The 24,048-nt window shown below is 37.2% G+C and overlaps 2 protein-coding genes across 2 annotated transcripts in view; one reads left to right on the top strand and one right to left on the bottom strand.

Annotated features, from left to right (window-relative positions):
* LOC131591774 (PCNA-interacting partner-like) overlaps positions 1–1,570 on the bottom strand; it is a 38,540-nt gene extending 36,970 nt beyond the window's left edge. Inside the window, exon 1 of the mRNA XM_058862817.1 lies at positions 1,284–1,570. Coding sequence (XP_058718800.1) covers positions 1,284–1,433 — 150 coding nt within the window. The 5' untranslated portion in view covers positions 1,434–1,570. The remainder of the gene's footprint in view (positions 1–1,283) is intronic.
* Positions 1,571–2,697: 1,127 nt separating this feature from the next.
* LOC131592349 (nucleoporin Nup37-like) lies at positions 2,698–23,828 on the top strand. Its single transcript, XM_058863793.1, has 10 exons — positions 2,698–2,813; positions 4,326–4,537; positions 6,201–6,325; positions 7,682–7,754; positions 11,351–11,445; positions 18,738–18,828; positions 21,021–21,202; positions 22,114–22,164; positions 22,583–22,676; positions 23,460–23,828. Exons 2-10 carry the CDS (start codon positions 4,382–4,384, stop codon positions 23,571–23,573), a joined length of 981 nt encoding a protein of 326 aa, XP_058719776.1. The 5' UTR covers positions 2,698–2,813; positions 4,326–4,381; the 3' UTR covers positions 23,574–23,828.
* The last annotated feature ends 220 nt before the right edge of the window (positions 23,829–24,048 follow it).

Below are 24,048 nucleotides of genomic sequence, written 5' to 3'. Positions count from 1 at the left end.
AAAATTGTTTGCAGTTCTCCCTTGAGAATCACAACAGACATGACAGTGATTGCCTCCATGTGCAGTTTTGCATTAATATATTTTATCTGTTTTCCAAGAGTTAATTTTGATGCACACTAGTTTTCTCATTTTAATCTACACAGGTATTGTGAGTACATTCCAAGAACTACAAATGTAGTATCTTGGCATTTTAGTATCCTTACTATAATGTTTATAACAGTGGGGGATGACTTAATGTTTAGACAAGATACTCCTAGTCTGCACATTTTAGACTACAAATTTATTTCTGATCCACAAACTGAAGCAGGTTTTCTGTTTGTTTGGGTTTTTTATTCACTATGGGATTTCACTTCGATCTGGCTCTGTTATTTGTGGTATGTTTGTTGATTTGGTATGCTCCTTCTGGTTTTCTTAAACTAAATCTTTGTACTACATGTATGACTTACTATGCAACACTTTAAGTCATCCAACAACAGTCAGTATTGTTTTCATCAAGAATTAGGTTAATTTGACCTAAAAAGGTATCTTTAGTTTATTTAAAGAAGTATTGCAGTTGTTCTCCTTAGATGAGACACAGGCAAAGGCCTAATTGTACATTGCAACTGTTTCTGGTATGTTTCAGACATCCTCCAGCTCTGACAAGCCACAGCGCTTCTTTCATAGACACTTTAGGGTTATATCTCCTCTTCACCATTTGACAGACACTTCACATACACACACAAGCAAAGCCATATAACTCCTACTGGTACTGGGTATGTACTCACATATAGGTCTTCACCTGACAAGTATCAGGAAAAGCCGGAGGCAAGAATGGACTGTGGCAAGTACAACTCACACAAACCATAACAAATCAGTTTTAGATTTGTGTTCTTCACATGTCCTTCAAAAATACTTTTGGAGCATTCAGAAAAAAAAATGCACCCCAAATACCATAGTTCTCCCACCCTGATGGATAGCACAAAAGAAACATTGGATGGAAATAAAGAGGAGTTACACTGTCAGCAGAAATACACGAGTGTCTAAAGTTTGGACCTGAAATATACACATAAAGCACTTCTATCCTCCCATCTGTCTTGCAGTTCCTTTTTCTAACTCTGCTTCAGTAGTGGACTTAATCATATTGATTTTCTTGCCTTGCTGCATCTGGCCCTCAGACACGCCTCATTTTAACAAACAGCAAGGAAGTGGCCAAAAACGTCATTTCAAGTTAGCACCTAAGCACTAAGTGCAGCAAAGAAACCAAGTCTGAGGCGTACCAAGAACATACTGAAAAGAATGCTAACCTGTTTATTGACTTCAGCCATGGACAGTTGTAACGCCATCAACATGCAGTCTGCTCCACATACAGTAGTCCTTTCAGAGTTGGAAAATAAAGGCCATTGTTTTCTGAAACACTTAACCAAGTGTAAAATTTTTTCCTGGAAAGTAACCATTGTGCAGAGTAGAAGATAGAGATAATTGAGCAAAAAATGAATATAACTACGCCAGAGGCATATGCATATGTCTTCACCTCCCAACAAGCTGTGCAAACACTGTCGTATCTTCTTAAAGACCAAGTTCCTAGAATAAACTCTTCCAATTAAACCGAACTTGCCTTACTGTGACAGAGCAACTGTGAAAGAGTTAAAAGTGCTTATGCATATCACGCCTTCACGAAGCCCTTACTTTCCTTGTACGTTATGCCAACATAAAGGAATGTTATCACAAATATGACAGTCTTTGTCTCCAAAAGCAGCTTCAGAGTGTCTTCAGTACTTTCTGCATTTGGTATACATTCAGATGAGTGTCTATGAGGATGTTTTAATCCTGGAAAAAAAGAGATTTAATATTTCTAAGACTTACTAACACAGACAACTCTAAACACTTTTCTTATCAGTATAGCATTTTTCCATTTTTTTTTTTTAATTTGGGTTGGGTTTTTTTAATTCTATAAACCATTATCTTCTCTGACTATAATTGGACTATGTCATGCTTTAGTCTCTCTCACTTTCCTGCATTTATCAAGACAAGATACATGACAACGTGGTACAAATTTGCCTTTAAACCTGTTATTTTCTGAAACAAAGTTCCCTAACACTGCAGTGACAATACAGGAGCGATACCCATTCCGTTTACTTCCAGAAGACAAAACTCAACCTTTGACCTTTTTCCATAAAGCTGAAGCAGAGCCCACAGCCCGTTCACTTTTTGGTTAATCGGTACGACCGTAACAAGTGAGGCAGTGTGGCCGAGGGGCAGGGAGGAAGGGGCACATCGGGAAACAAGCACGACTGCAACAGCAGCTTCTCACTCTCCAAAATGTTTGAAGGGGACAAGGCACTTCATAATGTGAAAGTCACGTGTGGCTCACAGAGGATGAAACAGGTGGGCAGCAAGCCGGCGTGGGGCCCAGTAAAATCTCTCCGGAGGCTTTCCTTTCTCCCCACCCTGCGAGCTTTCCAAGGGACCGTACCTGCCGCTCCCAGCGAAACAGCCCGAACAAGCCAAAACCCCTGCCAAGCCGCCCCTAACTCCCAAAAGCCGGAATCGGCATTCCCATTACCGCCGAGCGCTCCTGGCTGCGGCCGCGCAGGGTCCCCGGCCGCCGTCCCCTCAGCGCGGTCCGGGAGCGCCGCCGCTGTGGCAGGGCCGGGCTGGGGCGCGGCGGCCGCGTTCAAATCGGCCGCGCGGCCCAATGGGCGCGGGGCCGCTGCCCCGGAAGCAGCCGCGCCGCTCCGCCGCCCGGGGGCGGGCGCTGCTGGGGAGCCGTGCCGCCGGGGCGGGAGCCGGGGCCGTGCGGGAAACGGGGCCGTGCGGGAAACGGGGCCGCGGAGGTGCGTGTGAAGCCGGGCTGGGCCACCCTCGGCCCCACTGAACTGGGGCAGCCTGGCTAGGGAGCAGTAGCTGGGCCCTGAAGGGAAAAAGAGGGAGTAGGAGGGCAAAGGATGCGCGTGGTTGGGGGGAGGTAACGCGCACCCATGAGGCTCGGTTGCCCTGATCGCGTTTCTTAAAGAAGTGAGGGTAGTAATGCTCTTGGTGTTTTCAAGATTGTTTGGTGACGGATAATTCAGGCTGAGAAGGTTGGCGTTCAGCCTGGAGAAGAGAAGCCCGCGTGGAGAGCTCGTAGCACCTTACAGGATCTCAAGTGGCACTACAGGGAAGGCGGACAGGGATTTTGTCAGGAACTGTAGTGATCGGACGAGGGTACAAACTGAAAGAGGGGAAAGTTTAGTTACACGCGAGGAAGAAATTCTTCATGGTGAGGATGGTTAGCCACTGGAACAGGTTGCTCGGGGAGGATGTGGATGCCCCAACTTTGGCAATGTTCAAGGCCAGGTTGGATGAGGCATTGACAGCCTGGTCTAGTGGGAGATATCCCTGCCCATGGCAGCGGGGTTTGGGACTACATGATCTTAAAGGTCCATTCCAACCTCTTAACATTCTAAGATTCTATAATGGCTTGTGTTCATGGGAAGCCTTGGAGGAAGAAAACTTTTGGTGGGGTTAAAACTTGCATTTGGCCTTAGGAGTGAAGCTATGCAAGATATATGATGAAAGTATTTATGGTATGGTGGTTTGTTGTATGAATTAATAAATGAACAACCAACTGTGGAGAGCCTCTCTGTGTTTGAGTGATGCCTCTGTCAAACCTGGCTGGCTCCCAAGCAAAACATTCACTCTGAGACCTTCAGATCCTTTATACACCAAAATCTGTCAAAGGTCTGAGATTTCAAGCTGGTTTTCCACATGGTGTGTAGTTAAAGGTCTGATTTCCCAAAAAGACATAAACCAATGTCAAATCTGTTCTGCGACTAAAAGAAGTGATTCTGAAATCAATTGTGTATCTTGGCCTCTTGTGTTCTAGCACAGGAACCTGATTTTCACGAAAGCTGGTTGATGCACAGCAGTATTTTCATTTACAGATTTGCCACCTCGGTTAAATCAGTTTTCAGTTAGACACATAGTCTGTAAAGAAGTAGACAAGTAAAGAGAATTTGAAGGTAGCGATCTGTAGTTTCTTGTTAGGTTGAAAATATTAAAATGTTGTATGTGATATTTTTGGTATGTGTAGTTACTTGATTTTTTGTTTTGGTGTTGGGTTGCCAAGGGTAGCACAAAATCTGCAGTTATTGCTGAAGTCTGTAGAGACGGTTTTGAATATGTGTTAGTTTAGTAAATATTTTGATTGCTGAAACAAACAGACTGCATCTAATAAGCTTAAGTGCAGCTTTTGTGTTCTTGAACATGTTATAGGAAATTTTGATTTGCTCTGCCACAAAAGCTACATTTTTTATTTATGCAAATGAGTCATCTATGCTTTTTTAAATTTTTGTGTTGAACTGTAGATTTTCATCCTGGAGAAGACATCGCTTCCATGATACCTTGACTTAGTTCACCGAAAATGAAGCAAGATTCTACTAGAAACACTTCTTACACTGTCGATTGTGAAGATTATGTGCATGTGGTAAAATTCAATCCATTTGACAGTGGAGATTCATGTTCCCTCATTGCTTATGGTGGCAACAATTACGTGGTTGTTGGGACTTGCAGATTCCAGGTTAGCCTGTGTTATTGTTGTTTTTGTTAGATGCTCCTGAAATTGACTTAGCCAGCACCTCTACTGCAGGAAGACTTTGGTCACTTTCCTGTTTCCTCCTCTCCCTGTGGTAAATAAGGGAGAATTTTACTTGTTTATTACACTAACAAATCTAGGATACTTGGTCTTCAGGAAAATAGAAGTATGTATATATACATATATATATATATATATATATATATATATATGTAAAATACACATTGATACATCTGTGCTAATTTTATCGGTATTTATTTCTATGAACTGTAGAAATACTTACCTATTTTTTTTTCTCCCACTTGTTTTTATTGGATCTCCCCCACAGACTGTTGGAAACAGTAAAATTTCTTATATTGAAATTATTTAGGGTTATATTGTGAAAAAATTTAAAATGTAAAATATTGAGTGTTGTATATTTTTATGCTGGATAAAATGTTTTTCATTAGATGGGGTTTTTTGCCTAGATGCTAGACAATCAATTGGAGACAATTGTTTGGAATTTCTAAGCTTTTTCCCTTCATTTTGCTTCTTTATTACACAATACTATTTTTGTAATTTTTATATTATGAATAATAGCATAACTGATTTTTTTATTATTATTATTATTGTTATTCCCCATGGTCTTACTGTTGGAAATTTTCTGAAGAGCACCTAGTGCTAGCTGTAAAAACATACAGACATTTGTGTTGCTCTCTACCTTGTTTCTGCCATCAGCCTTGTAAAGGAAGTGATTAAAACTTTGACAGCCACTGGCACAAGGTGTTTGTTCTGTAATTTTCATATCCTCCCTTCCTTTCCACATGGAGAGTCAATGGGTACTTCAGAGTAGGAGAGGAAAATGTTATTCTTCCTTCCTGTGGAGAAGCATTGAAAAACTGTGGGTAATTTAATGCATCCTCAGCTGGGTTCTGCTTGGCCTCTATGTTATGTAGAGGGCATACAGAGATGTTCTTTACCTTAAAGCAGAATTGTGACACAGAGAAAATTGTGTAGGAATATCATTTGAGGTGCACCATTGGATGTTCTGAAAACTTTCAAAAGCTTTTTAGAGGTCAACTTATTGATGGAGTCCATAATCCCAATTCTTGTTTTATTTTTCCTGTTATCTAGTGTTCTTACCAGTGGTAAGAATAAGCAAGCTTGTAATTGGGATTAGATGACAGAGGGCACCTTTTTATCTCCTGCTGTTTGAAGAGTGATGCTCTGGAAGTGGCATCATTTTTCCATGGTGTAAAAACAACTCAGAGAGAAGACAGCTTAAATTACATGCTTGCTTTTGTTCCCATTGCTTCTTCTTACTGCAAAATGTGCTAAATGTGCCATGATGTTTTAAGTGGCTTTAGTTGTATCTGTGAGGATACTTCTTGTAAAGGGAATGAGTTCAGCATCTTCATAGCTCAGTTCCCATTTTTCTGCTCTTTAATGGCCTCTGACTTGAGACTGCAATAATTTAATGTATTTCTAAGTACTTAAATATTTCAAGTTAATGCTTTCTGTATGTTTCAGGTTTTCACTTTGAAGGCATTGTGATCTGAAAATATCCCAGTATGTGTAATTTTGAAAGCCTTTTCCTTTCATAGCAATCTGGTTTCTTAGAAGTCACCAAGACGTTGTCCTGAATCAGCTAACTCCAATATTTTTATAGGAGGAAGATGCAGAAGTGGAAGGCATGCAGTATAAGACACTAAGAACATTTCACCATGGAATCAGAGTTGATGCCATAGCGTGGAGTCCTGAAACTAGACTTGATGCTATACCTCCCCAGATAAGGTACTTAACAGTAAACAGCTACAGGGAATCCTTGTCTCTTACCTGTTTTCCCAAAGTCCTTAATATTGGACTGTTCAAAGTTTATGAGTGAAATCTAGCTCCTTAGAATTACTGAAATCTTCAGTAGAACATTTTTATTCTTATAGCTTTTTTTTTTGTTACTCATTTTCTTACTTTTTGTCCTACTTCTTGTGTTCCTTGACCCACTCCCCAGGGAACAAGCAGTAAATAATATTTTTTTCATTATTTTTATGGACCTCAGACCTAGTTTCTTTCTTTGTACATCTGTGAAGAAGCATTTAAGAGCATTAGTAAATGTGAGATCATTTGACTGGCCTCCTTTATAAAGCTATTTCTACTGATTTGCATAATATGTGCTGTGTTTCAGTGTAGGTTAGATACTATTTGTGATAGCCTTTGAGGTGTAAATCTGGAAAATCTAGAAAGCTAGTTAGCTATTAAATGTGAAACTTCTGAATTAAAATGTACTCACTAGCTTGTTTGATTCTTCAAGATTACCATAGTTGCTTACTGCTCCATTTTTTGTACAGTCTTGTTGCTCTATTGGGAACGGCGAGAAGAACGACTCTCTTGTGGAGTCGAACGGGAGAATTTCTTCCAGTTTATTGGCTCAGATATTTTTTATAGACGATACGTGAAAGTACAGAAAAGAAACTCTTATTGGCTAATAAACTAACACATCACCATCATTGGTCAGTGGGGTTCACCACCCCTCGACCTTCTCTTGCAAGAAAACAAGGAACAGACAAACAGCACCTGCAAGGCTGTTTTCTATCTCTGAGGATTGTTTTAATTCCTCCTTATGATTTCCCAGGCCACTTTCTCAGGCAAGACTGAGGAAGTTATATGGCCTGTTATTCCACAGGCACCGTGCTGCCTGCTTCAGAGTTAGCATCCATATAGTCTTTTTGGTTAAAATATGTTGAATAGAGATTAGTTTATGCATTTTATATTTCAGGATTTTAAAACATTGATAATGAGGGCTGTTTTTTGTGCCGTACCACTTAACTTCTTTCATGGAAAGTTTCAGCAGGATTCTATGAGAGATATTTCAGGTAACTGGTAATTGATCCAGATTTAGCTTTGTAAAATGTTTTGCATTTCTTTCTGTGAATAAGTATTTGCACTTGATGCACACAATTTTACAGGTAAGCTCCAGTTATAACTCTGCTGGTTGCTAAAGCAGAAAAGATAGATGATTTTGGTTTCTTTTCAAAATCTGTTTTTTTCTTTGCATCTCGCTTTGCCTTTTTTAAATGAAAGTAAAACTGATAAAAAGTCAACAATTGCAATGTTGATTAACTGAAGTGCCTTTTTTTTGTCCGTTGAGTACAGGTTTTGTACTGCAGCTTCTGATAGGAAGTTAAGGCTCTTTACTTCTGACTTACAGGACAAGAATGAATTTAAGGTAAGGGCAGCTAATGTGATTTTTAAAAGATTATTTAGTTTTTAGTGAAGTCTAATCTTTAACTACCCTTCTGCTCCATTTGTGACAGATCCTAGATCCATCACCTCTAGAGATAATCACTGTATTGTAAATACTTTTCTGTCTTTCAAGTGGGAATAATTGTAATTACCACCTACATGATCTTCTGATTTCCTTCAAAATTCTTCCTTTGAAACAATGTCTCAGTCCAAGTACTACTGCTAATTAGATGATTGTGCTATCCAGTTTGAAGTTTTTTTGGTGTGGTCTTAGCTAACAATAAGCAAAGCTAATTGATAAAAAGAATTGGGGGAGAGTCTTCCTTGGCTTTTACTGCTTTAGAATATGATAATGCCTCTTTTGATGAGAGTGGCTTATTTGGTATAAAGGAGAAAAAAATAGACTTTTATTTTTGGTATGTTAATTTGTATTAGTAAGACAATGAGATTTGTCATACAGAAATTAAGTGAATTGTGGATGTCATTTATGTGGCCATCCTGATAATAGAATGCATAAAGGCAGGGCTTAAGTAGTAAAGATGAATGCTACTAAATGTCTTGAAAGAAAATGTTTTTTATCTTGCTTCATATATGCACATACTTTTAATTTCCTTCTTTCAGTGTTGGCTTCTGACATGATTTTGCTACTGAGCAGTGGGATAACTGACATAGTTAGTCAGCTTGATGGGATTTCTGACAAAATAGTTCTAAAAGTTCTTTATGCTCTTTGCTTGTGAGTTCATGTCTGTCATTCCATAATAAAGTTATCCATTTATATAATACCTGCCAGTTTTGTGAATTTCAAACAGTGGGCTTTAATGTTAAGCTATGTGTGAATTAGATCTTTCAACTTAGCAGAATGTAAAGTTTCTTTAACATTAGCTAATGTATTGATAATAAGTTGAAATAATGAAACAATGGGATCAGTTTGGTACTAGAGACTCTAGAGAGCTAAATTCAACATCTAATTTTTTAATTTATTTTGGATTAATAAGGCCACAAGAGCTAGTGTGGTCAGCAGGAGTGAGGAGGTATTTGTCCCTCTGTACTTGGCACCTTGAATTCTCTGTTCTATTTTGAGCCACTCAGGACAAGGAGGACATTGAGGTGCTGGAGCATGTCCAGAGAAGGCAGAGGAGCTGGTGAGGGGTCTGGAGCAAAGGTCCTATGAGGAGCAGCTGAGGGAACTGAGTTTGTTCAGCCTGGAGAAAAGGAGGCTTGGGAGGGACCTTACTGCTCTCTGCAACCACCTGAAAGGAGGCTGTAGCCAGGTTGGGGTCAGTATCCCAGCCAACAAGTGATAGGACAAGAGGCAACAGCCTCAAGTTGTGCCAGAGGAGGTTCAGATTGGATATTAGGAAAAAATCCTTTTGTAAGAGGGTGGTCTAACATTGGAACAGGCTGCCCACAGAAATAGTGTGATCACTGTGTTCAAAAACCTTATAGATGTGGTGCTTAGGGACAGACCTGGCAGTGTTAAATTAGTGTTTGGACTCAGTGATCTCAGAGGTCTTTTCCAACCTTAATGATTCTATGATTGTTTGGTGCATATGCAATACAAATGAGAAGTGTTGGCCTGAATTTAACAGTGAAGCTATTAGATTTGTTTATGCCAGCTCCACCACTGAAATTAACTGTCCAAGAACTTTAGTAAGGATGTACTCTAGCTGTGGAAAAAGTAAAAATATATATTGTTACTGGGTCAGGCTTGGTCTAATGTTAAAAATAATCAGAAAACAGCTAAAAATACATATTTTTACCTATTAGTGAGGAACTCATTAACTAAAAAGTAGGAATGTGGACTAGTGTGTTTATGTCAGTAATGGTTGTGTTTTAAGACTGTCTTCTGGGGTTTTTTGATTTAAAGTGTGGAAAACCCTTTCTGGCAATCATCTTAATTTCTTATATTTGGACAATCATTGTACTCCAGATTTCTTGTCAAGAAAAGTTAACAGCTAACTCTGATTTAAAGCACATGCAAAATCCCAGATGTTCACTGGGTGAGCTGTGTGGATCTGGCTTTTGGTAAAGTTTGATACAGTGGCTTCTTATTAACAGTTAACTGATACCTCAGACAACCTATTTCAAAACCTGAGGTTAAACTCACGATGAACACATGGAAAATTTTGATCCATTATACAGTGCACACTTGACGCATGGGATCTTCAGGAGAGGTCCAGAACATGGAAACAAGGCTGAGGGAAGTATGTGACTACGTTCAGAATGTAATCTCTGAACATTTTGTCTTTTATAGTAAACAATTGGTACGTGTTGCTTCTGGAGGGATAGACAGAGTAATCTTACTGTTTTCCCCGTGGAAAAACTGTCTTGATGTAATTATCAAAAAGGAACTTGAAGCACACTTGAGTTTTCCATTACTTTGTCGACACAACTAATCCAAAATTTATGGGTTGGATCAAGCCCAGAGCAAAAAAACAAAAGGTAAAATATGACTGATGGATCTTCGTGAAACCTTTTTCTTCTTTTGAGGTTTTCATTTGGAAATGAATTATGGCTTCCTTGTACTGCTTCAAATTTTGCTTAATAAAAAGCATATTTCATCAGAACTGTAGAAGTAAAATGAAGCAGGATATTTGAATTCAGAATGCTGAAAATTGTCAAAAGACTTGGCATTCTGTCTAAATAGTTTAGCATCATCTTAGAACCTATTAGTTCTAGTATAATCCATTAGGTTTTAACAAAATAATGACTTATTGGAAAAAAATAAGTTGGCTGCTGAAAATGTTTCTGTATTGAATTGATGAGGCATTCTTAAAACTTTTAGAGAGGGGCATTTAGTTCTTGTGCATGCTTGAGATTTTTTTTTTTATCAGTTCTGCATTTGTTCCTCAGAATGGCTGCATTTAAAGGTGGTGTGTTTTTCTTTCAGAAAACTGTGGAACTTGTTTTCATTCGACCTTGTTTTCCTCTGCAATCTCTTGGTCTCATGCTGTTATCGAGAGGATATTTTTGTCTCATTTTTATGATACCTTGCTGGGCAAAACAAAAGCAGCTGTGCCTTGAGACTTAATCAGTGGGACTGAATAGAAGAGGGTGTAACAGTAACAGATACATCTAGACATGGAAATTTGCCTGACTTAAAATTTTGTGAGATTTCTTCCAAAAACACCATAGATGTATTTAATGAGAGATTCAGAGATCAGAGTTACTTGACAGTAGTCAGAGTTCTTTAAGGTAGGTAGGTAGGTCATGCATTCATTGCCTGATCATTCTCCTCTTCCTTTCTGAGATTTACTATGTTCTACCTTCTAAATTCAGTGGTGGAAAAAAATGATAAAAAGCTCTGGTGTGATTCACTGATTTCTGTTAAGCAAAAGCATCAAACTGACCTCTGTGCTAACTTCAAGGAGTAGTGGGGGGGTCTTTTCACCTGCAGTATGAACCTACACAAGAATTAGATATTTCAAAGAAATCCAGTTACCAATAAAAACTGGTTTTTACCTTCTATTAAAATGATAATTGTATCTTTACACACATCTTTCCATTAGCAGGTCTGTTAAATACATTGGTGGAACAGTCAGCTCTAAGGTAAAAGTGTTTCTCTTTTCTGGTTGGCAGACATTTGATGGTCACTCAGATTATATTAATGATCTGGTCTTTGCTCCCAACGAAGGTCAAGAAATTGCAAGTGTAAGTGATGATCACACCTGCAGGTATGCATTTTGTTCAAAACACTGGTGAAAAACTAGTATTGCACTTTTACAAACTGTGAATGTTTTATATGTCCACTTAAATAAATAAGCATTTATATTTTTATTTTTAGTGTGCCTCCATGGCCCTCTAACAATACTAGTCCACAAGATAAGAAATAGACTATTCTTGTTAACTTAGGTTGTGGGCTGGCTTTTTGTTGTGACATGTGGGTTGTCTTTCTTCAAAGCAATATTTTGAACCAGCTAGATTCAAAATTAAGAAAACTTTTGTCTTGGATTTGCATACACTATTTCCCCCCCATTCTGTGATAGGAATAAAATGAGAATAGGAGAGGGCAGACATGAATTATACAGGCCCTCTCTCTGTATTCTGTCATAAGGTGTGTCAAGTTTAAAACCAGTATACATATGAGAACTTGTCCACTTACCCAAATTTATTAGCCTTACCAAGAGGGTGGGATGACAGCCTGAAGACAGCACCATACTAATACAGTAGGACTGGCAGTTAAAAATACCATGATTACTGCTGCTTCTAAGCCAGGTGTTTGGATATTTATAACTGGAAATAGAAGGGAAACATTGTTTAATGCTCTAAAGCATGCTGTATAAAGGTTTTTGATGCAGGAGTTTGCCCTTGTTACCCATCTTCCACTTCTAGTAGTGTGTATGAATCTATTAAGCTGCTCTTCCTACCCCTCTGGTGCAGTTGGACAGATGAGGAGGGCAGCTATGCAGGCTTTTCAGGTCAGTGCAATAGAGCAGCAGGGGAGTTGGGAAAGCATCATCTTTGACTTTCTTTACTCTGATGAGTAGGCAGTTTTTTCATAGATGTCTAGACAGTATTTCCAACAAAATCATTAGGAATGAATAGTAGAAATGTATGACTTACCTGTATCTTTTCCTGATTTATTTCCTATCCTTGATTTCTTTGTTAAATTGTTTGTAACAATTTCTTTGTTAAAATTCAAATTGGGCTTATTCAGCAAAAATCTGTTTGACTCTGTGGCCTTTTCCTCTTTATTTTATGAAATGCTCAGCTTCCCTGGGATGAAAAAATACTGTTTTAAAACCAAATGTCTAATTGATACTAATTTAAAAGGAAATAAAATTATGTAATTAATATATACTAACAAGATTTCAGCTTAGTAACTATGAAAAACATTTTATGCCATAAACCATAAAGTCTTTGGTTAAAAGCCATGGGAAATAAGTAGGTTTTTTTTTGGCTACTTGAGTTCTTATTTTTTCCATTCATGCATGTGGGGCATGAAGACTTTTTCAATTGAATTTAAAGGTTACACTTTCAAAACTAATGGAAAATGCATTCCTTGGGACTTACCAAAATCATTCTTTACTTACTCTGTAATTTGCTTCAGTAGTAATGTAAGAAGAGGAATAATTCTTTTGTCTGTACTGAATTTCAATCCTGAAATTGTTCTTAGGATACAAAATCTGCTAATGCGTATGCAGTAAAGTTCTAGAACAATTACTACACGTCTTGAGTTCCACTTTCAAATCCTAAAAATGTTTTAAAACAACTTTTTAGAATGTACTGGCTATATACAAGCATGGTTAGGTCCTCCCTGGCTTTCACTCATGAGAAAGTTTAGGTTTAAGTTCATCAGAGACCTCTAAGGAAGTAAGATTTTCAATTTTCATCCACTAAATAGTCTTGCCACAAGCTGCTGCACTGTGATATCTCAGAGAGGGGTTCAGTAATTTTGGTTGGAGGACAGACAGTGTAAGTTGGATACTGGCTATATCCAATGTTCTTAGCTTTAAATTGCTGCTGTGTCGCTCAGGAAATCTTGTTATTTCTTGCATGTGGTCTTTATTGGCCTTAGTCTCACGACTCAAAACTTCTTTTCAGCTGTGAAGTAGAACTGCACTAAAAATAATTGCAGTGGTCATCTTTGTTATGATAGCTTTAAGGAATATTTAATTTAATTCCTTGAAATAACAAGGCATTATACACTTCTTTGCATCAAGTGTAGGAATGTGTGCATCCCCCTTTGTTAATGATATCTGTGTGTGTGCAACTCCCTGTGCATCACTCTTCAAAAAAAAAAAAGTTACTACTGGCTTTTTCACTGTGTGGAAACACAGTCTAGGAGTCTGCATAGATTCAGATGTACAAATCATTTTGTTCTGATACTTAAAGAAGCCAAAAAATTGTGGGAAAAGTTTGGAAAACACCATGAGTTCAACTGACACCCTTCACTGTTGGTGGTTATAGACACTATCTGATGTTTCTGGAATTACTTAATGCAAAATGCCATCCTGTCAAAACCCACTAATCTCATATCCATGCTAAAAATAAACCTCTTGACTGTCAAAAGGTTAATTCAGTCTGATTGATAATCACCTCATACTCCCTCCTTGCGTGGAACTGAAAGGTTACTGACAGTGTCAGACTCTTCAAAATACCAGCATGGCAATTTCTTCTGGTCATTGAATGATGGAATGGCTTGTATTTTAAAATGCTGAGAAAGACTCATCCATCCCTTTCTCTCCCTCACTCTCTCTTTTTCTTTTAACTATTTATTGAAATACATCCTCTTCCTCTCTTTTTGAGTGCAGAAGAATGTATAGCTGAATTATCTTCCATGCTCTCTGTGAGTGTACTTGCCGTTTGATTCCATTGTTCTGTTCATTTCCTTAGGCCGTGGCTCACATCACTTCATAGAGGACTTTGTGAATTTATCAGTCACTCTGAAGTTCAGCCTTCTTTCTTGCATGTAGAATAAATGCCAGTCCATGAGAAGGTTAGTTTTGTTCCCTAAACAGGGATTAGAGGGAAAGGTTTGATGTCACTGAAAGCTAAATTAGCTAGAGTCTTAGGACATATTCTAGTGTTTTATCTAGTTTTAGGGGGGTTTATCTGTAGCGTATTTTTTTATATGGTACTTTCATGCCCTACTTATTTGGTGTAAATTTTTCTCTGGACAATATGGAGGAAAGCTAATGGTAACTCCTGGGTTTTTTTGTTTTTTGTTTGTTCTTGTTTTCGTTAATGTACTGCCAGCACAAGTTGCACTTGAATCTTACCTTGTTTATTCAATAAATATTTCAGACTTCAGGTATATTGAGAAGTGTTCATTATCACTTATTTCTGCCTCCAAAACCATATTCTCTTTGCATCTTCCCATTCCTAGTGCAGTCAGGTATGGATTTCTGTCAAAATTTTTATGAATGTTATCTAATTCCACATTGTTCTTGCTTCATCTGTTTGTATGATTGGATTTTCTAGTGTCCTTTCATATAAGAAATTTCATACCAAAATATTAATTCTTTCTGAGGTATGCTGGTTACATTTTATCAAGCTAGTTCTGCATTTTAATTTATGAAAAGAAAGAAGTCTTGATTTTTTTTTTTCAGAGTCCAGTCTTTGAATTTGCACATTTGTATGCATCCCTGTATGTCCCCCAAATGTAGTCTTATACAATTCTGTATTGTATACACATTGTACAGCCACAATGCAATTATTAACCAACTGGTGTTGGACAGTGCAAGAATTAACTGGTCTCCTGTCAACTTAAAAAAAAAAAAACAACCAAACTTTCTGGATGAAATGTTTGGAACATTTTTTTCAGTCTGGTCTTAATAAACTTTTAGTTAGGAAGTCTTCAAAATATGAGGATGATGTTGTAATTTCCTTTGTGACACATTATGGTTTATGTTAAGAGTCATACAGTCCTAGAATGTAATCTAGCCTATAAATTGCTTTTAAATATAAATCATTGCATTAGATTTGTTTAGAACTTTTATATTTTAGAAAGCCATCAGTAGAATTTGTAGTTGAGTTTCGCAGTAGCAGTCATATCGCCGAAGCATTTAGTTTTATATCTACGTTGGGAACAATAAGCTGATAGCTCTTAACAGCCATTTTTTGCTTTGGTTGAAAGGACAGAGCTGAAACTTCCATTTTTTTTGAAAATGCTGCGTGGTCTCTGGTTTTGCATTAGATAACTTTAAAGCTATTCCAGTAGTAGTAGTAGGAATGTGTATTTCTGGACTCAGTTTTGAGTGTGCATGGCCTGAAATGTGTATAAGTGAAGTGGAGATACTGCACTGTGTCTCCTGCCTCTACCAACACTGCAGGGTATAATTGCAGCCCAGAATTAGCACTGAGGAATATATCAATGCTTGCATAAGCAAGTAGATATTACAAGAAGCTAGAGATAACATGTTTTTTAATGCCAAGATCTGAAATACTATAATTGCTAATTCTTCAGGAACAACATCATTTCCTTCGATCACCAAAAGAAAATGGTGAACATGGGTCAGCTTTCTGAATGAATATATGTACATTTCCTCTGTGAAAAGACTTCATAAAAAATTCTTTGTCAGTAAAATAAAATTAATTACTTGAATATTACAACTTTCTCTTCTTCTGACCAGATAGAAGAATTTCTGCAGTTCCACTTCAGCCTTTTATGTCCTGCCTAGTACCCTCCAGATCTGCGATAGCCAAATCAATATGGAGTTGGCAGTACACCTTAAAGAAAGCCAGTGTTGGTTGTATTCTCTTCAGTATTTCCTAATCTCTGCACTTTCATGTTCGTTTTCTGAGATCTTCTCCTCACTCCTTGTGCTCAGTGAGGAGCAACTTCATTCTGCCTTTGTGTGATCTCAGGAGCAGGAATCTTGCCCTGCTCCATAGTCCTCTAGGCTTTTCAAGAGTGATAGGATCTTCCTCACACATGGAATGTGTCTGATGGAGATATAAAGAAATGTATTAGATAGTAAAAAACCCCAGCAAAGCCATGTTGGACATGAGTAATCTTTGAGTAATGAATCTTGTTCTAGCCCCCACCCACTCACTAAAATTGTTTGAAATATTTTGTTGGAAGAATTCCCATTTTTTGCTCTGTCTTTTGGGGATTTGAGAAATACCTGAAGATTACAATCTGGTTTAGTTCTTTAACTACTGAAAATGATGATTTTTATACAGTTAGCAGTTGGTTCTGCTAGTTAGAATTATTCATAATTCAGAAAATTAGGAGATAAAATAAGGATTATCTTCATTGCCATAAGTTCAGTGACAAGTCTATTCCACGATGGTTGGTGGGAAGAGAAGGAGAACTACAAGAGTGGCACATTGCAGGGTTACAAAAGATAAGAATGTTTGGAGAAAAATAAGCATTATTTTACTTTGGTATAAAATGATGGGGTTATTAATAAAGTTTCAAGATGTTTGAATGGAAGACAAAATCCTCAGTCCTTTTGGATTGATTTACATTATAGGAATGTGGACAAAATGGGGGAGGAAGCATCTGTAGCTGATTTGGTTATGATTACTGAGTAGTTAACTTATTGAAAATCAGCTTGACTAAATTTTTGGGGTTTGCACATATTTTACTTGGGTTTTTCACAAAGAAATATTGAAAGGAGTTAATTGAACACATGTGTAATTGTATAGATATGATGCATTCATACAAGGATCTATCTTGATATGTATTGCCTGGTTTGTATTTTGGGTGTTTTGGGTTTTTTTCCCCAAAACTAAATTATATCATCTTTGGTATCAATAAAGAAAATAAAAAAGAGGCTTTTATCCCTTCTCCTCCACATACTGTTTGTTACTAGCAGTCCTGCCATTCTTACAGAGTAAAAAATACAAATTTGGTAACTTTATAAATAACGAAGTTATGGCAGTAAAAAAGCATAAATTTCTGTCTCAACACCTAATAACATCACTCATTTCAGGGAAGGAAACATAATGGCATATTCCTTTTGCCAAAATGATTCACCGTCTTCTGTTGTATCATAATTTTCTCTCTGCACAGTAAATACACATGGGAAGTGTTGATTTGACTTGGACAAATCTACAAGGCAAAATTTTTGGCAGTAGAAGAAAGTATTGTATGTTTCTAAATTACCTAATCAAGTAGATATTTCATTTTTTAAACACTTGTCAGGTTTTTGTTTTGACTTTTTTTAGTAAGGACACTGATTCTTCAAGATTAGAGACCCTGTGTTTTCTATGGGGAGAACAAATATTTGATCTATTGTGGTTTGGCATAAGAAAACAACATTGTTCATTAAATATATTTACTTTGTTCCCATATATTTTGTCTAGACTTATGATGTATTAGTTAAGAGTTTTCTTAAAACTCTTAAATATAAGGCTCTAAGCACCCTGGTGAGATATAAACTGAAAAAGTCTGAAGGAAGTCAGCAAAAATCCTCTAGAATAAACAATAATAGTATGTAGTCACTCATCTAGCTCGAAAGACTAGGCAGTTCACTGCTTTAAAAATTGGCTGTTTCTGAAGTCTTGCATGTCAGAGAGGAGGGATATATGTGTATGTTTTGGTGTCCAAATGCATATAAATAGTATGTGGTTCAGATTGACATTCACAACTGTGATGTCTTTGTTCTACAACTGAGTTACAGATTTTGTAGGAAAAGAGGGAGTTGAGCAGTGGCTGTGAGGTAAAATAGGCTCAGTTTTGGTTTTGTTGCATTTTAGAAACAAAGTAGCTCCATGGCTTATTTAAAACTCATATTGAACACATCCAAAGAAAACTCACCCATCACCTAACTTAGTTTTGGCATTTCAGCATACCCTTTCCTGTCAATCCATATTGACCAAATCCTGTTGATTTTTAAATTTTTTATAGCTGCCAGATATGTACTGTTGGTGTTCGTAAAGGAAAAGGTTAAACAGGCACGTGATTTATCTGTTGAAAGCTCTCCAAGACCCGTTTTTGGCTAGTGTTACCTCTGTCATAGATTCTTCTGTTTGCCTTAGCTTCATTTCTGGTTTACTTGTATTTCCATTACTCAACCTTGTCTTACCAGGAAATACTGGAAACTTACATTAGGCAGTCAAAATACTTCAATAAAGGGTCTTGCCCTTTACGTGGCAGCATGTATGATTGAAGTTGTTTGGTACCTCACTTTAGGTTCCTTGTATCAGCTGGACGAACACTGACTTTCCTGCTTTGTACTGTCTCACTGTCATTTATGGTATAGTACAAAGGCTGTAGTGTTGCCTTATGAAAAAATGGGAACATCTCACTAAAATTTCATGTCTAGAGAACTAAAATGTCAAATTATTTGAATAGTTAAGTAGAGGCTTTGCCTAGCTCATCAGTGTTAGAATACATTATCTGCAGCACTGGCCACTTTCACTGACCTTCAAATGATACAGCATGAACACTATTTCATTTGGTCACTTCCTCTGTGAACATAATGAGTCACTGAAAGTTAATGTATTTGCAGTCAAATGGCAATAGTTTAGTACTTTACTTTTTTTTTTCTTTCTTTCTTTCTTTTCTCCCCAGGGTCTGGGATTTGGAAGGAAATGAGAAAGCCCATTTTGTTTTACGTTCTCCTGGAATGAGTGTTTGCTGGCATCCTGAGGAGGCTTTTAAGGTTGTGGTTTTCAGCTTTTCTCCCTCACTACCTTTAAAATAACAGGAGAGGGGACACACCTAAAGTGTGAATCTTTTATGCTGTAGTAACATTGAAGTTTGAGGACCTTGTTTACCCTGTAAACTGGATATTGGTTGGATCTGCTAATGTGAAGTGACTGTAAATGAATTCTCATTACCATTCTTGTCTTTTTATCCTCAGTCCCTTACTCCTCCCATCAGAAATATTCCTTCTTGATTATGTACATCAGTTGTTGATAACTATTCTGCTGATTAAATTTTAACTGACAGTTACCAGAGAAGAGCTCAAGTTTTTCTCAGTCACGGTAACACCAATAATACAGACTCTTTATAGAACATGCCAAGCTTTGAAAAGTATCTCTTTGAAGTTAACAAGGGACTTTTCTGTTGTTGTTCTTGCATGTATGAAATATGTTCTGAAAAATCACATCAATAGACTGTGATTTTATACTTATTATTGTACTGGGGAAGATTAATCAGCTGGTATGTACCCAAATATCCAGCTTCATTAATGGGCTAGTCCCTGCAGTCTTGGATTTATTATTCCTATTGTGCCTATCAATAACTGCCTTGAGCAGCTACAAATGGTTATTTGGGTTACCACAAAAACACATACTTAAAACGAGAAAAGCAGTCAAATAAGATATCAAAACATTTACACAGCAGTAGGGAAGGAGGATCTCTAATCTCATCACACTTTCCATCAGTATCAATATCCATCCTTACTAAGAAGGGAAACTGTTAACTAGGAAAACTGTTGATTCAGGTGGCATCAGAATTTAATGGGTTAGCTGCTGTTTGCTACTGGGCAACTTCGTTAGCACAACACAATTAATAAGATTTTCCCAAAAATACTGCAATAGTATGCCCGTCTTAGATATTACTAGCATGTTTTTTCTTTGACCATTATCAAAGACAGGCACAGGGTTTGGTTTGGGGTTTTTTTAGGGTTTTTTTTGGAGTTTTTTTGTTTGTTTTCTTTTGTTTTGTTTTTGAAAAGAAAAGCCCATTCCAAAAGCTCATAAAACTTGATAGACTTAGTTCTTGCTGAAAAGCTTATTGCAGGTCAAAATGCTTACTGCACCATGACCTTTAATTTGCAGGAAAGCATGTCTTGGTGACCGTTCTGTTTTCCCAAAGAGACCAGTAGTACTGGAGTATTTTTTTTATGCTTCTCTGCCTTTCTTAGTTATTGTTCATGATTATATGAAAGCCATTTTTCTTCACGAAGAAAAATCTCATTTTATCCTCTGGGCATTGGAATGGGTTGCCCAAAGAAGTTGTGAAGGCTCACTCCTTGAAGTGATTAAGACCAGGTTGATTGGCACCCTGAGCAATCTGGCCTATTGGAGAGTGTTCCTGCTCATGGCAGAGGATTGCAAGTAGAGGATTTTTAAGTTCACTTCCAACCCAATCCTTCTATGATTCTATAATTTAATCAGGGAGCTATTTCTACAATACTAAAAAACAACTGCTTAAGTATATTACTGTAATGAAAAATGCTTAGATAAAATCTGTTGCAAACTGTTACAGGATGAAATAAGAGATATTATATAAAATCAGTAAGTGATTCTACTGATTCTACAGGTACACTAATTAATACTTTGCTTAGGATGATAGAATCATTTAGGTTGGAAAAGACCTCTAAGATCCTCAAGTCCAACCTTTGACTGAACACCATTGTATCAACTAAACCATAGCACTTAGTGCCATGTACAGTCATTTCTTGAACACCTTCAGGGATGGTGACTCCACCACTTCCCTGGGCAGCCTGTTCCAGTGCTTGACAACCCTTTCTTTTTTACAGCACTGTGTACTCAGAACAGAAGCTATTGAATGTTAAAATAATGACTTTTTGCTGTATAAAAGCACAGTGTTTTGGTGGTTGTGAACTGGTGTTTCTAACCACCAGAATTATACACATAGATGTCTATATATATATAAATAATGTAATTGTGTATAACAGTGTAACAGTAGTATAGATTAAAGTGGTTTTTATTTATTGGTTAAAGAGTGTCCAGGAGAAAGTTTTCTGGTATGAAATTAAAAACTGCACTTCATTTAGTATTATTAATATTTGTTTGAATGTATTCCAACCTTTCTATAGAGTAGAAAAAATTTAATTTCCCTTACATGCTAAGTTTACCACATTCTATGAATTTCTTTTAACAGCTGATGGTGGCAGAGAAGAATGGGACAATACGATTCTATGACCTGATTACACAGCAGGCCATTCTTTCCCTGGAGTGTGAACAAACACCACTGATGTCAGCAGACTGGTGTTTAAAAAATACCCTTAAAATTGGAGCAGTTGCTGGAAGTGATTGGCTGATCTGGGATATCACTCGCTCCAGGTATTTTTATACCCATTGCATAGGTTTCTTTATTCTCTTCCTAATCAGTACATGAGGAAGTGCAGGTATTTGGCTAGGAGAGCATGGCAGTCACAGAATCACAAATGGTTGGAAGGGACCACGGTGTGTCAGCAGGTCCGACCTCCCTTTTCAAGCAGGGTCATCCTAGAGCACAAGGCACAGGATTGTGAGTATCTCCAGGGAGGGAGACTCCACATCCTCTCTGGGCAACCTCTTCCAGTGCCTGGTCACTTGCAGCGTAAACAAGGTCTTCCTCATATTCAGGTGGAACATCCTGTGCATCAGTTTGTGCCCATTGCCTCTCATCCTATAGCTTGCAGCACGGAACAGAGCCTGGCTCTGTTCCCTTGACACCCTCCTTCAGATACTGATGGACATTGATAAGGTCTCTCAGTCAGCTCTTCTCAAGGCTGAACAGACCCAACTTCCCCAGCCTTTCCTTGTAAGAGATGCTCCAGCCCCTTAATCATCTTTGTAGGCCCAATGCATAAGCTAAATAAATTAAAATTATCAGGAATTACGATATGGATACAGACCACTCCATGGTATTCTTTGTTTCATCTTTATCAATGTTTTCTGTTAAAAATATAACATTGTCTGCCTTTTTGTTCATTTGAGATAGCATTTCACATCTGTTCACCTCTCACTGTATGCGTTTGTTTAAATTTCATTCTAAGTCATAAATAGGTAACTATTGATCCATAATAAACTGGAGAACTACTTCAGTTTTCCTACCCTAAATTGAGGTTGAAGCTACAGGAATGCTCTGGTTTTCCCTCAACTGCTTCACAGAGAGTAGACAATGTGTCCCCTTCACTGTACTTTTGGTACTTATAGTATGAGCTGTAGTTATTTGCAGAACAGTTTTTTATACTGAATGTCTGTTTTAGTTATCCACAGGATAAGAGACCTGTCCATGTTGATCGAGCCAGATTATTCAGGTATAAATATTGTCTCAATTTTGTGGGATTTATCTGTTGAAATCTATGTCTATGCAAACAGTTGTGAGTTTAGTAACCTGGTTGTGTCTCACTTAAGTCATTTTTAGGGGGACTGGGTCTATAAACTTTGTGGAATTTGTGAATGACCCACATTTAGTATATATGTGTAGCATTCATGTGGTATTTTTTTTGTTTTAATAATACTGTGCATGTGGGGCTGTGGTGGGGAATACTTTACAAGCTATTTCACTAAATATGTTTCTCTGCTGTTAGTAGAATATGTAACATCTTCACATGTTTAGTTAGTCCCAAGGGAGAGAGCTCCACTTTGTCGTGCATACTGCACTTCTGCTGGTATGACAGGGGTATTTGGAAAGTACATTCATTTTATTCATAAGTGGATTCATTTTATTCAAAGGTGGTCCCGAGTGAATGAAAATCTATTTGCAACGACTGGATATCCAGGAAAGACAACTACTCAATTGCTGGTTCATCATTTAGGACATCCCCAGGTAAATTTTTGACTGGAGCTGTATCTGTTCTCCTCCAATCAGACTCATTTTACTTTAAAGCTACAATTAAAAACTAGCCCAAACCATCCAGCACTGCTGCTTGGTGTACCTATTTTTTTTAATTTTTTTTTTTCCTTTGTGGCATTCAGACTAAGGAAAAAAAAATGGTGCACACTTAAACTGGTATTTCAAAAGCTGCTTGATCTATATGTTTTAGTTTGCTTTGCCATATCAGTTCTAAGGGGAAGAAAATCACCTTTACCTGATATCTAATAAGTCTGGAAATATTTCTAGTTCTAAGGAGACTAAAAACACCTAGTGGTGTATTTTTCTGGTTTTAACTACTTATATTTTAAATCCTTAAAGAAAATGCAAAGCATAGGAAATATTTTGGTTTTGCTGGAGTCAGTATATATTTGTAATGATTACATTACCTCCAAACATATTAGTTATGAGTACATTGAAATAACAGAACTAATTTCATTTAAAAAGGTTTCTGACATCATGCCTTTATAGTAATAGTGTTTATAGTAATGTAAAGAGTTGAAACTATTTGTTATTATGGAATATTTTGCTGTATGTTACATGTAGTAAGTAGCTACTGGAACTATGTAGCAAAAAATCACATTTTTCAGTAGAATTTCTGCAGTATTTTAACTATATTTTTTAAGGAGCATTTAATCTGTGGTGCTTATTTGTCTATGCAACTTGGTGTCTGCAGTATAGAAATCATTTTAAGGGAAGTTGTATTGATATTTTTCTCTCTCTCTCTGTTTTTTAAAGCCCATTCTTAGTGGAACTGCTGCTGTAGGATCTGGTTTGACATGGCACAGAACTCTTCCATTATGTGCAGTTGGAGGAGACCATAAAATCTTCTTTTGGGTTACTGAAATGTAAAATAAGCATTTGCCTTCAATACGAAATTTGACAGTATAATGCCTTTTTTCTAGTAAAATGAAGAAATTTACTCTTTGTAATGGTTTTCACTTGGACAACAGAGAAAAGAAGCAAGCAAGATATAAATCATTTGTGTTTGATTTTTAGCTTGCAAATACAAGAGCTTTTGTAAAATTTACTATCATACATCTGGTTCTTGGTTATTTCTATTAAAATAAAATGTACTTTTTAAACATTGTATTTTGTGTGAAATGAATTTTGAGGGGTTTTTAAAGAAATTTGTGTCCTAGCATCTCAGTCTGATAATCTCCCTCAGTTAACACAGCTCAAATAACTGAAATTTTGCAGAGTACCTACAGAAAGAACACCTCTCTATATTCACTTTCCCAGCCATGACTATCTTATAAGAAAAAGAAATGCAGTAGTGTACTGTCATAAAGTGTTGTTCCTGGATGTGTTTGAATAAACTGGTTAC

The sequence above is a fragment of the Poecile atricapillus genome, chromosome W (assembly GCF_030490865.1).
Source record: "Poecile atricapillus isolate bPoeAtr1 chromosome W, bPoeAtr1.hap1, whole genome shotgun sequence".
In the NCBI taxonomy this organism is placed as follows: domain Eukaryota; kingdom Metazoa; phylum Chordata; class Aves; order Passeriformes; family Paridae; genus Poecile; species Poecile atricapillus.
The sequence above is the reverse complement of the archived record's forward strand: the minus strand, read 5'-3'. Positions and strand labels throughout refer to the sequence as shown.

Bases quoted from the DNA above. Each gene is read 5' to 3' on its own strand.
- LOC131592349 (XM_058863793.1), top strand. From the start codon at position 4,382: ATGAAGCAAGATTCTACTAGAAACACTTCTTACACTGTCGATTGTGAA. The intron at 4,538-6,200 runs GTTAGCCTGTGT...ATATTTTTATAG, and splicing joins TTGGGACTTGCAGATTCCAG to GAGGAAGATGCAGAAGTGGA. The intron at 22,677-23,459 runs GTAAATTTTTGA...TGTTTTTTAAAG, and splicing joins ATCATTTAGGACATCCCCAG to CCCATTCTTAGTGGAACTGC.